The sequence below is a fragment of the Zingiber officinale genome, chromosome 6B (assembly GCF_018446385.1).
Source record: "Zingiber officinale cultivar Zhangliang chromosome 6B, Zo_v1.1, whole genome shotgun sequence".
NCBI lineage: Eukaryota > Viridiplantae > Streptophyta > Magnoliopsida > Zingiberales > Zingiberaceae > Zingiber > Zingiber officinale.
In genome coordinates, this window is record NC_055996.1 from 61,019,213 (window position 1) to 61,032,848 (window position 13,636).

Here is a 13,636-nt window from a genome sequence, read left to right on the forward strand (position 1 = left end):
ACTAGTCTTCGTCTCGAGTTCGCAGCTGGAACAGTGCTTCCTATATCTCTATTTCGCCGTGTGGACTCCACAAATAATATTTATATATTTGTGTTTAGGAAGAGTCAATGGAGCACTCATCTCTACAGGCTCGTGTCTTGTGTAGTTTTATACTTATTTCAAGAGCATATTCTTGAAATTAAAGGACTATCTCTATACACAATCAACATACTGAAAAGTCTTAAACATCATTGTCTGACTACATATTATTGTTCCACACACACTACAAAACGAACATACAGAAAAAGTCTTAAACATGATTGTCTGACAACATATTATTTTTGTACACACTACAAAAAGAAACAGAGAAATCTTAAAAACAATTTGATCCTCATGTAGCTATGTCAAAGATGACACTGGCGTTATAAAGTCCATGACATCAACCGTCTGAAATTTAACAAACTTCATTTGTAATCTCCTTATATTGGGTGTACCGGCCATGAACTCATCATTCCTTTCTGCCTGTCGAATGAGTTTTACAGGATCAAAATCCATCTGCTCCTCCTTGTGGCCAAATGAGGGAATTAACTGTGTCTTCACCATGCTCAAGTAGTCTGCAGAATGCCCATAAGTAATGATAAAGGCAACTAAAGGGACACTGCAAACTATTAGGGCGACAAGAACCGCAACCCACTTGCAGTCGCGCTCGACGACAGCGTACACACCGGTGACGAATGCCACACTCATGGCACCGACTGCAACCCACAATAGCTTGATTGCGGTCATAAGGGACTGCAATCGGACATCATGATCTAGAGAACCAGAGTAGATCAGTACGAGTGCTACTGTGATGGAGCTGGCCATGGCTAAGGTGTCTGAGATCATGAATGCTTTGAAGGAAGCTCTGCTCGATAGGATGGCCATTCCTTCATCTGGTCCAGCATTGCTGTTGTATCCTCCCGGTAAGGTGAATGCAGCTGCAAAGGTGACTGTCGCAATCAGCACCGCAATAACAGCAAGGTTATTGGCCAATGCTCGATATCGATTTATTTCATCATCTTGCTTTCTCTGCAAGTGGTTTCTTAAGTGATCGACTCGCTGTGGACTGAAACGCGAGCCGTATGAGATTAAATCTGTCATAATGTTAGACTGCAAAGCCAAAGAAAATGTTGGATTTAATCAGACAAAGCAAACTTAAATCTGAAACTGAATGATATTTGAAGGAGAAAACTCATACAAATTGGAATTCAAACAATGTGAATCGCATATGAAATGAAATGATGAACCCTCACCATCCGAAGGCTGACTTCTATTCTGACTTTTGAGGAAGCAACGTCGATGGGTGTGAAACCCGAATTGTTCGTGAGGGCAGGGTCCACGATTCGACTGGATAACAACATTCGAATCATTTTCCGATCCCTCGCAAGGACGGCGAGATGCAAAGGCGTGTTTCCTTCATGGTCTTGTTCATTGACGAGCTCTTTGGCAGAGGAGGAAGAACTGAGAACGTACTTCACTACCTTTAGATTCTTCTTCTCGACGGCCACATGAACAAAGTTGCTTCCTTTGTTGTTCTTCTGTTCCAAAGCATCAGGACAATACGCCAATATCTCCTTGATCATGTTCAGGCTGCCAACACTTGCTGCGATGTGGATGATGGCTAAACCTTCTTCGTCCTGCAGGAAACCTGCAGAGGCATCTCGTTGCAGAAGCAACAGCAGCATGACAGCATCTCCACTAGCTGCTGCAAAGTGAAGCGGAGTGCTTTTGGAGGCATCTTGATGTGTCAGACAAAAAGGATTGATTCTTAGTATCGCCATTGATATTTCTGTCATGAAGGGACAAGTGGGAAATCCTGGTTAATTCCAGTGAAGCTAAATTAATTGATTTTGAGGTAGGAATTAATTTGTAACTCACCGTAGCTTCTAAGAACAGCAGCGTGTAGTGCCGTCTGACCACGAGGCCCTTCGTGCGAGACTGCGGGAGACTCCATCAGTATTCTCCTCGCAATCCCTATCAATCCCCTCTCGGCCGCCATGTAGAGCGCAGAAACCCCAGCTCGGTTGGTCATGGTCGCCAGCTGGGGAGCCTCGGACAGAAGCAGATTCACAACAGAGAGATGGCCACCGATGGTCGCCGCATGAAGAGCGGTGTTCCCAATTCCGTTGGCAATGGTGGCCATCCACGCCACGTCTACGTCTTCAGACTCTTCCTCAACAACGCCAGATGACAGCGGGCGGTGCTGCCTAAGTAGCCTGTGTTCGTGAATGAAAAGGTTGACGATCCTGAGATGGCCAGAAGCTGACGCCAAGTGCAGGGGTGTGTCTCCGCTCTTGTTGGGCAGCGTGAGGAGGGAAGGCTCCTTTGCGCATATGCACATGGCGAACTCCATGCGGCCGTGCTTTGCGGCGATGTGCAGCGCCGAGTTGCCATCGACGGTCACCTGGGAAAGGAACGCGTTGCCAATTCCAGGTATTTCTCGAACAAATTTTGCGTCGCCGGAAGTTGCTGCCTTGAACAATTCGAGGTTCATCGTTGCCCCTCCCGCCCTCTGTGCAATGCTTCGCCCCCAGGGGCTGGATCAGTTGGTAGGTTGGCGGGACGTTGCTCCAATTGGTCGAAGGTTCGAGTGTCACCAGTTGCAATGAGGGATAATATCCCCGTCTGCTGGTCTAAATGCCTCGAACCCCCGTCAACCTCCAACCCAGCATTCACCCTGATTTACCTCCTCCTGCACACCTGTGGGGCCGGGCGCAGGGGGCCGCTGGGGTGGGCGGTTCCCACCTTTTGCTCCAATGCTTCGCCAAACACACAAGCAAAAAGTGTTTCTGATCTAAAGCCACGCTCTATTTCCCCTTTTAACAATTACAAATCTAATTTATTTATACTAAATAGTTGTTGATATGTAAAAAAATCAAAAAAGAAAAATAATTATGTGAAAAGATTTTCCCGTTAAAAATCGAAGTATTCTGAAAGATGGGAAAGACTATTAGGGGCATTTTTTAAAACCATCCAATTAAATATAAATTTTGGTTTTATTTTTTGAATTTCAATAATTGAACCTTACTTTTGCGAGACTATTTTAATTTCATTCAATGTGAACAAAGAAAATGGGTTGAGACCATGCGTTGAAATTAAATTATGGAAAATAATAATAATAATGATACATTATAGTAATTAGTTAATTAATTTTATAAACTTACACATTGTAGATCACATCATATGTTCAACGTCGAGTTCTGAGCCGCTTGTTTGGTTGAATTTTAATTATTTACGTACATTGTAGCAAAGTGGTTAATTACTACTTTACAGTCTTTAGATTATATGAAAAAAAATAATTCATGAGATCAAATTAATTAGGGAGGGAAGGAAATTTTCTTTTCTGAAAATATTCATTGTTTATGTACAACACTTTGTATAGAAAGATCTCATTGACAATTGAGGTTCAAGGTTGCTGTTCTTGAGATATCATCATACACTACAAAAATAATTATTATTAACGACTGAATATTTCATCAATATGTGACATTATCAATGGAATACTAACAGAATACATACTATCGGAAGTAATTTGGCCCGCAATTCAATTTACCGACGGAAATACTATTCAGTAGGTAAATTCCGACGAAATTATATTTTTTGTCAGTAATTTACCGACTGAATATTTTACCCGTCGATCGGTAAAAAAGTAAACGGCAGGTAACAACAATGCCCGACTGAATATATTCCGTCGGGCAATATACCGATGGAATCCGTAATTCCGTCGGTACTTCCCGACGGAATTACGGATTCCGTCGGCATTTACCGACGGAATCCAAGATCCCGTCGGGAAGTACCGACGGAATCCATGATTCCGTCGAGAAGTACCGACGGAATTATGGATGATTCCGTCGGTAATTACCGACGGAAGCTTGGATTCCATCGGTAATATATCGCAAATTTTATTGTATTGTCGATATTTTACCGATAGAATTGTGGTTTCTGTCGGTAAAAAATTGAAAAAAATTTGGAAACCTGCTCCTGTTTTGCTCATTTCTCATATATAATTTTAATATGAATATAAGTCATCACAAACGATGACATCACAAACACAATTCATACATATATCACAATTCACACAATATACTCATAACATTTAACAACAAGATCACAATATAAATCAATCCACAATCTTCAAAATACAACATACAATAAATACATAAATATAAGTGAACGACAAATAGAAAATCTCTAAAATATAATAAATTCAAAGTATCAAGTGCTCACAATCATAAGTATCTAAAAGTATTTAAGTGAACGACAAATACAAAATATCCAAAATACATACCATGATACATCACCTATACATATATCCAAATATAATTCTGTAAAAGTCAAATATAAGAGATTATGATTAAAATGAATCGATGCAAATGTAATATAACTCAAACATTGTAATATATAACTAATTTTACTTGTAAAAAAAAAAATACCTGGATTATATTTTGGATAACCAATAATAGTGGTGATGGTGAATGTATCAGTATGAACTCCTGAAAAATATAAAACACTTTAAGATAAACATCTAATAATATCCGAATAGAATAAATATATTTGACTTAATTAATTTCTAAGAAATTCTAAAAAACAATCAAGTTATAGTTGAACATACCTAAAAAAAAATCTAATCATCAGCGGGGCTTGATGGGTCTGGGGTCTCCTCTGACTGGGGCTGCTGTGACTGGGGCTGCTGTGATGAGTCCCATCTAACAATGATTACTTGCATCTGGGTCAATGTCTGCTCCTGATCAGCAACCCACTTCTTCTCCCACCTCTGATCCATGGTAGTCATATGAGTCTTCAATTCTTAGTTTTCTTTTCTTAATGACTCCACCTCAGAAGAAGAAGAAGAGGAACTTGCACGACCCCTAGGAGTCCTTAAGCGATCAAATACCACCTTGGCCTAGGAGCCAAGGTCGTAGAGGGAGGAGTTCTTTGTCCTTCCACCCACATCATAATAAATTTCGTTTATTTCCTGGGTGGATAGATCCTGTGACTCCCCTCCCTCTACTGGTGGCTGAGATGTCTGAGCAACCCTGCTTGTCATTTCCTCCTATGTAGAAAAAATATACAATTTATATCTTATACACAATTATTAAAGATACTTTATTATTATTAAAGATTAAATATAAATTGCAAGTTAATAATTCAAACCCCAATGTTCTTTGATCGAGCATCAACATATGTGTCATCCTTTCTCTGGTGAGTCTTGAGAAAGATCTCCAAGCAAGTGGATTGTCTTTCTAAAGAACACTCCTGCATGCACAAATAAGTTTGGCTAAAACTATACAAGTTTATTAATAAATAAAAATTTAAATTATATAAATTAAAATTAAAATCACCAGATCCATAGCGTGCTCAACAATGGATCGAGATCCTGATGTGTGCCGAGCAGATCCGGTACTCGGGCCACCTGGCTCTGTATTCCTATTCGCTCGAGCTTTTAGAGCCTTTGTTTGCCATCTTTCTACAGACCAAGTGGCTGTCCATGCACTCCAGATCTCGTCGGATACATAAGTTGGTCGTGTGCCATCCTTTCTCACATAGTATAATAGGTCTTTGTACAACTTGGCACAATAAATATTTCAAGTTGCTGCAAATTCTACCTCGTGCCCATCCTCCCACGTATATTTTTTCTACAATTAAAAATTAAAATTTTAGTATATTAAAGGATAAATATAATGTACATATTCAATTTACTTATCACAAATTCTTGATAATAAAAATCCTTAGTTGCAGCATCTACATGTCTCTATGTAGTCCCAGATATGCAGACTCTTTCCTTAAATTTTCGTGTGATATATGTCGATACTCGATGGCCGTCGGGAGTAAATCTATATATAAACAATATTAAGACATAAGATATATGTTATAAATAAAGAACTTGAATTACTAATAATAAAAAAAATACTTACGACTCTCCAACAACCCTAAGGACGGTGGCTCCACGGAGTGGTGCTGGAAGATCTGCCATGATACCAGATATCTACAAAAAAATATTACAGCACATCATAATAAGTCTTTAATAACATGATAAATAAGCAACAAAACATGATTGAAGCATAACTTACTAGATGAATAATAATGCTAAAATTTAATCAATGCTAGACTCTGGACGCATTTCTACTCAACATTAACAGTTTGTAAGTCGTCATCGCTAGACTCTGTTAGTTCAGCAAAATTCTCACTGCTGGATTTCTCTCCATCATCTATCTCCTCGTCAGTGACATTACCATCTATAAGTAATTGTGATGTAGATTGGAGTTGTAAATCAATTGAATGTCTCTTTATTTCGTCATTCTGAAATGCATCATGGTTTTGAGCAGTAATGGTGTTCGGCATTTCTATGGTCGAACGAGGCTTCAATCGACAAACAGACAACCATTCACTAGCTCTTCTTCTCTTCGTAGGATATTCAAGATAAAAAACTTGACCCGCTTGTATTGTAAAAATGAAAGGTTCAAACTTATTAAACCTTCTATTTGCATTAACCTCAACTAAATTATAATTTAGATGTATTCTGATACCTATTTTTGGGGTCGGATCATACCGTGAATATTTGAACAACACACACCTTTTTATCGGTAATGCAGGATATTCAACCTCTATAATTTCCTCAAGTCTACAATAGTAATCAAACTTAATGTTATTGGTGTTGATAGATCCTTTAACGCAAACACTAGAATTAAAAGTTAATCTCTACGAATCTCGTTGTGTCACATGGAATTTGAAACCATTAACATAGTAACCCGAGTAGACCATTATTTGGCGAAGGGGTCCAGATGCAAGATTCAATATTCGATCATCTTGTACATTAGATATTCTGCGGTCTTTCACTTATCAAAATAGTTATGAGAAAAATTAGGACCGAACTTAATTTAATAAAGAATTATGAAAATTTCTCTAACTCACATATATTTGAAACCATAATGCAAATTCGGTCTCTAACTTTTCATCAACCTCACTTGCAGTCATTGATGGATTTTGAAGATATAATTGTTGTTCATACAATCTTTGAAAGAAGGTAATTATTAGAAAATTAGGATATCAAGCAAATAAGTACAACGAAATAAAAGCTTGATTAGAGAAGTTAACATACTTTATGTATGGTTTGACCTTATCACAGTTTAAGAGTATGTATGTTCTTGCAGCATGGTATTCTTGTTGAGTTAACCATCTAGAAATAGATGCACCCATTGGTTTACCAGAAAATTTAAAAATAGAAAGCCTCGATGGGTCTATATTCTGAGTATCATCGGAATTTCTAGAACATTTGTGATGTCTGGTTTTAACATTATCAACAAAATAATAAGAGCAGAAAGAAGATGCTTCCTCAACCAGATAAGCATTACATATTGACCCTTCAACTCTTGCTTTATTACGAACATTATTTTTAAAATTTCTCAAAAATCTTTCAAATGGATACATCCATCTGTACTCCACAGGACCAGCTATTCGTGTCTCATATGGTAAATGTACCGGTAGATGTTCCATTGAATAAAAAAAACTAGGTGGAAATATGCGCTCCAACTTACAAAGTATGAGAGGAATGCCAGTCTCTAGTTGAATCATATCGACCGTTATAATACACCTCGCTGTCAAATCTATGAAAAAAAGACTCAACTCTGTAAGTATTTGCCAAATATTATTGGGAAGTAAATTATGAAAAGCTAATGGAATAAGTCTTTGCATGAACACATGGCAGTTATGACTCTTCATTCCAAACATTTTTAATTTGTTCATATCAATGCATCGAGCCATATTCATGTTAGTTAGAGCCCTAGAGCCAATCATTTGATGATTGTATTATGGACTTATTGTATCATATTCTTATATAAATAAAGGCATGTGTTTTGGTTATTATACTTACTTGTATTGGTGCCAAATAAACTAAGTATAATAGCGTCCTTGAGTATAAGGTTCTCACCTATATCAATCGGTTAGTTGAACCGATAGTGAGATGATATAGGGAACACTACTCTTAATCATTCCTAGTCGAGTATTAACATTCAGGGACAATGTTAATGCAATAAGACTAGCATGTAGGTCAACTCGATGACTTGATCTCACAAGTCATGGATATAGAGATATCAAGTTGACACATGGGTATGCATTAGAGAATGTATACTGAATGACCCACCATGAGAAAGTATCATGGATCGTTATATGAGTGTCATATACTTTCTCATGTGGCTATTAGTATGACTACTAGTCCTTAGACCTGAAGTCACCATGGATCCCTACATAAGGAGTTATGTACTTTGATTTCGTCAAACGTCACCCGTAACTGGGTGTACTATAAAGGCAATTACTGGGTATGTAACGAATTATGCAGAGGGATATGAGTGATGTAGATGGGATCTATCCCTCCTATATGACGGGAGCGACATCGATATTCTTGATAGAGTGAGACCACAAAGTGCATGGCCATGCCCAAATGAGTCATTATGAGATATTGAACTCATTTGATTTAGTGAGTCTACTTGGAGTTCAAGATTTAGATTGATTAGAGGATGACACGGTCTATGCCTCACATTGATCAATCTAGATGTCTTGGATAGAAGGACACTTGTCATATATTGTGAGGAGTCACAATTAGTAGTCACAAGTTGATGTTGGATCTCAACATTCTTATAACTTGGGTAGTAATGATGTGTTGCTAGATACCGCTCATTACTTATGCTTCTAAATGGGTTTAGGAGCATTGCCAACGTTATAAGAACATATAGGATCACACACAAAAGGCAATTAGATGGAGATTAGGTTCATTTGATGAACCTAAAGGATTAGATTCATGTGATGAACTAAATTGGATTAAGAGTAATCCAAAGTAAGCTAATTGAGTTGGACTCAATTTGGTTCATGTATTAGATGAGTCTAATTTGGACTTAGACTCATTGAATTAATTTAATTCAATGAATATAGATTCATTAAATTAAAATTGACTTGAACCAATGGTTAGATTAGATCAAGAGAGAGAAGTGGTCAAGTTTGACTTGACTTGAGAGGAAGATGAAAGGTCAAGTTTGACTTGACCATTTGCCACCTCATTGGTGAGTTGGCATTGAGTGGGCCAATGATGATGCTCCACATCATCATGGTTACTTAAGTGAGATGCCACCTCATGGGGGTTACCAAGGGTTGTGACTCTTGGTATCCCATGGAGGTTACAACCTCCACTAAAGTGGCCGGCCACTTTGATTTCATGTGGTGAGTTTCATTTTTTTGTGGTAACTCCCATCTTCTTCCTCTCTAGCTTTTTTCTTGCTCTCCCTCTCCTCCATTACTGATCTCTAAGGTTGCTAGCACATCCTTAGAGGTTTTTCTCCATCTCTTGCTTGTGTGGATACACATAGAGAAGTGTCTACTTTGACACTTTCGAGATCCGGCGAACCGAGGACAAGCGGGATTGCGAAGGGCTTCGCATCAAGGGTATATTCCTTCTCCTTTGTAGATCTACTGTAGATCGAGGTTTAGAAACTTGTGCTCATAAGTTTTTTGAAAGTTTTATCTTCGCACGGATCAGGTGGCGGGGTTTTGGGGTTTCCGCGACGCGAAAAAGCGGTTTTCACGGCCCAAAAAACCCAACAGTGGTATCAGAGCCACGTGTGAAGACTTGTACGAGTTTATTTTTGATTTTTATGAAAAATATAGGTACTGTAATATTCTGTAAATTTCTGATTTTTAGAGTTTTTATTGGTATTTTTCTCGTAGAAGCAAAGCACAAGTGTTTCGACACTTGTAGGCTTCGACTACCGAGAAGTTTTTCCCGAAACGGCAAGGTTTCGCCCCCAAAATTTTTGGGACAGCGGACTAAGGCGCTGTAGGATCGCTTAGGGACACTCGCGATAGTTAGATCGTGGGTATGGGCGCTGCCCCTGGCCCTGCAAGGGGATTCTTTCCGCGATTGCGCCCGAAAACCGCTAAATGGGACCGCCGAGAATTTTTACTCGTAAAAATTGTAAAAATTGGTATTAAAATTGTAAAAAATTATAGAAAATACATAATTTAGAATTATGTATAATTTGTGATAGTCATGGCCCAAAAGACCCAATTGGATTGGAATAAATGTGTTGTAATTCATAATACGGCCTGCGTGCCGTGATGTGATGTGCGTGTTGTATTTTATTCGCGACCTGCGCGTCGTGCCTTTCTCTATTTTATATTCTTGTTGTAAATTAGTTTAGACTCGAATGTAACTCGAGTTTCAAAATTGTAATGTACAAAATTGGAGCCGTGGAAGGTCTACTCGAGATGGAGTTACGAGGAGGGCGCGAGCAACACAAGGTGGTCAAAGGGAGGAGCTTGAGAAGCTGTTGACCCTAGGTTGACCATCCGATCTTCTCATTGGCTTGAGAAGATCGTAGTAGGGCCATGACTAATCACGAATTAATTTAATTAATTGCTTGTGTATATGTGATGCATGATTAAGTAATTAATTAGTGCCTAACGATTAGATTAGATCTAAGTCGTGCACATGATGCACCCTTCGATTAGAATAGATCTATCGAGTATATGATACGCATCATCGTTTAGATTAGATCTAAATCACGTCAACTCTAATGCCTACCATGTCGTGATACCTATCACTACCTCGATCACATGTGTTGTTGAATCTGCCAAAGCAGAGCAACACATATTATCTTGGTAGGGTACAGAGGGACAATCTTGGTCTCGCTTATCAATGCATGGGCGAATACAAACTCAATTAGATTGAGTATTCCTAGTTAACTCGGTTGGATCGAGTACAACTATAGGCATTCTTCCAATGGTTGGAAAGATAGGACATAAATTACTTTTATATTAATTCTTGGGCGTATTAGCCAAAGCTAACTCAAGTTTTAATATAACTGCGGATAATGATCCTATAAACAAGAGTTGCATAGAGATGTAATTGGTAAATCGTTACCTACCGATCATACTAAGTCTTGGGCGTATTAGCCAAAGCTAACTCAAGGGTTAGTATGATGTGGATCTTGTCCCACATAAATTATAGAATTCAGTGGGAGCATCATTTAGTTAAAGGCCTAATTAAATGATTTAAAAGAATATGATATTTATTTTTTGCATTTTTCTGTTGTAGATAACCATGACGTCGAATACGAACTCCTTCTCCCTGCGTTCAGTCCTTAAGAAGGACAAGTTCAACAGAGCAAATTTCCTAGACTGGTACAGGAACTTGAGAATAGTTCTCATCTAGGAACTTAAGAAGGACAAGCAGCCCATTCCCGAGGCACCTCCTGTCACTGTCACGCGAGCTGATCGTGATGCTTACAAGAAGCATCAAGATGATGCATTAGATGTGTCATGTCTTATGGTCGCAACCATGAACTCTGAGCTTCAGAAGCAACATGAGTTGATGACTGCTTATGATATAGTTGAACATCTTCGTCAACTGTATCAAGGATAAACAGGGCACTGGAAGAGGAACTTCACAGGATACCTGGAAGATCTTAAGAAGAAGAGAAATAAGATTTCGACTTTAGGTATAAATGTTATAGAAGTCAACCTCTCTATTTCTTCATCGTGGATATTAGATACCGGATGTGCTTCTCACATTTGTACTAATGTACAAGCGCTGAGAAATAGCAGAGCATTGACAAAAGACGAGATAGACCTACGAGTAGGCAATTGAGCACGGGTTGCTGCTGTTGCTGTAGGAACTTACTATCTATCTGTTCCCTCTGGGCTTGTATTAGAGTTGGATGATTGTTGTTATGTGCCTGCATTAACTAAGAACATAATTTCAGTTTCTTGTTTGGACAAGAAAGGTTTCTCTTTTATAATTAAGGACAAATGTTGTTCTGTTTATTTAAAAGATATGTTCTATTGTAGTGCACCTCTGATAAACGGACTCTACATTCTAGACTTTGAAAGCCCTATCTATAACATAAATACCAAAAGGTTCAAGTCAAATGACATGAACCAAACCTATCTCTGGCACTGTCGCTTAGGTCATATAAATGACAAGCGCTTATCCCAGCTCCATAAGGATGGTTGGCTGGACTCATTTGATTTTGAATCTTATGAGACGTGCGAGTCATGCCTACTAGGCAAGATGACTAAGACTTCCTTTAGTGGGCACAGTGAGAGAGTGACTGACTTGTTAGGTCTTATACATAGTGATGTATACGACCCTTTCAATGTCGCTGCTAGAGGCGGTTATAGGTACTTCATCACATTTACTGATGACTTCAGTAGATATGGTTATGTGTACTTGATGACACATAAGTTAGAATCCTCTGAAAAGTTCAAAGAATTCAAGAATGAAGTACAGAACCAGCTTGGCAAGACTATTAAGATACTTCGATCATATCGAGGTGGAGAATACCTTAGCCATGAGTTTCGTGACTACCTAGCTGAGTGTGGGATTCTATCCCAACTCACTCCTCCTGGAACACCACAGTGGAATGGTGTATCCGAAAGGAGGAATCGTACCCTATTAGATATGGTACGATCTATGATAAGTCACACAGATCTTCCGACATTCCTTTGGGGCTATGCTCTAGATACGATAGCTTTTATACTCAACCGAGTTCCATCCAAGGTCGTGATAAAGACACCATAGAGGATATGGACTGGGAGAGATGTCCAGGTGTCTTTCATGAGGATTTGGGGTTGTGAGGCTTACGTTAGACGTCAAGTCTCAGACAAATTAGGACCCAAATCCGACAAGTGCTATTTCATTGGATATCCCAAGGAAACTAAGGGATATTACTTTTACATTCCCAGTCAGCACAAGGTAGTTGTGGCAAAGACTGGGGTCTTTCTAGAAAGAGACTTTATTTCTAGAAAGACTAGTGGGAGCACGTTCGATCTTGAAGAAGTTCAAGATGCGAACAATAGCACTGATGCCTCGATGGAAGTTGAACTAGAACCACAAAGTGTTGTGGATGATGTTGTTCCACAAGGAGTTGAGGAACAACAACCAGTTCAAGTAGACATACCTCTTCGCAGGTCTGATAGGGTACGTCGTCAGCCTGAGAGATACTCATTTCTCTTGTCTAACCAAGATGACGTTGTGCTCATAGAGGATGATCCTACCACCTATCAGGAAGCTGTGATGAGACCAGATTCCGAGAAATGGCTAGAGGCCATGAGATCCGAGATGGAATCCTTGTACACCAACCAAGTATGGACTTTGGTTGATCTACCTGAAGGGGTAAAAATCATTGGGTGTCAGTGGGTCTTTAAGAGAAAGACTGACATGGATGGACTTATTTATAAGGGTCGCTTGGTAGCTAAAGGTTTCAAGCAGATTCATGGTATTGACTATGATGAAACCTTTTCTCTAGTAGCGATGTTTAAGTCCATTCGGATCATGCTTGCTATTGCAGCATACCATGACTATGAGATATGGCAGATGGATGTCAAAACCGTATTTCTGAATGGAAACCTACTCGAGGATGTGTACATGACACAACCTGAGGGTTATGTAGATTCACAGCATACTAGCAGAGTATGCAAGCTGCATATGTCCATTTATGGACTAAAGCAAGCTTCTCGAAGCTAGAATCTTCGATTCGATGATGCAATCAAACAGTTTGATTTCATCAAGAACGAAAATGAGCCTTGTGTCTACAAGAAGGTTGTAGGGGATATAGTTGTCTTCCTCATA

At 39.0% G+C, this 13,636-nt stretch overlaps 1 protein-coding gene across 1 annotated transcript; it reads right to left on the bottom strand.

The window, feature by feature from the left end:
* Nucleotides 1–258: 258 nt before the first annotated feature.
* LOC121991026 (protein ACCELERATED CELL DEATH 6-like) lies at nt 259–2,540 on the bottom strand. The gene is made up of 3 exons (XM_042545055.1): nt 1,897–2,540; nt 1,272–1,807; nt 259–1,128 (listed from the first exon to the last, which is right to left on the bottom strand). The coding sequence occupies exons 1-3, from the start codon at nt 2,510–2,512 to the stop codon at nt 379–381; spliced, it is 1,902 nt and encodes a 633-aa protein (XP_042400989.1). The 5' UTR covers nt 2,513–2,540; the 3' UTR covers nt 259–378.
* Between the last annotated feature and the right edge of the window lie 11,096 nt (nt 2,541–13,636).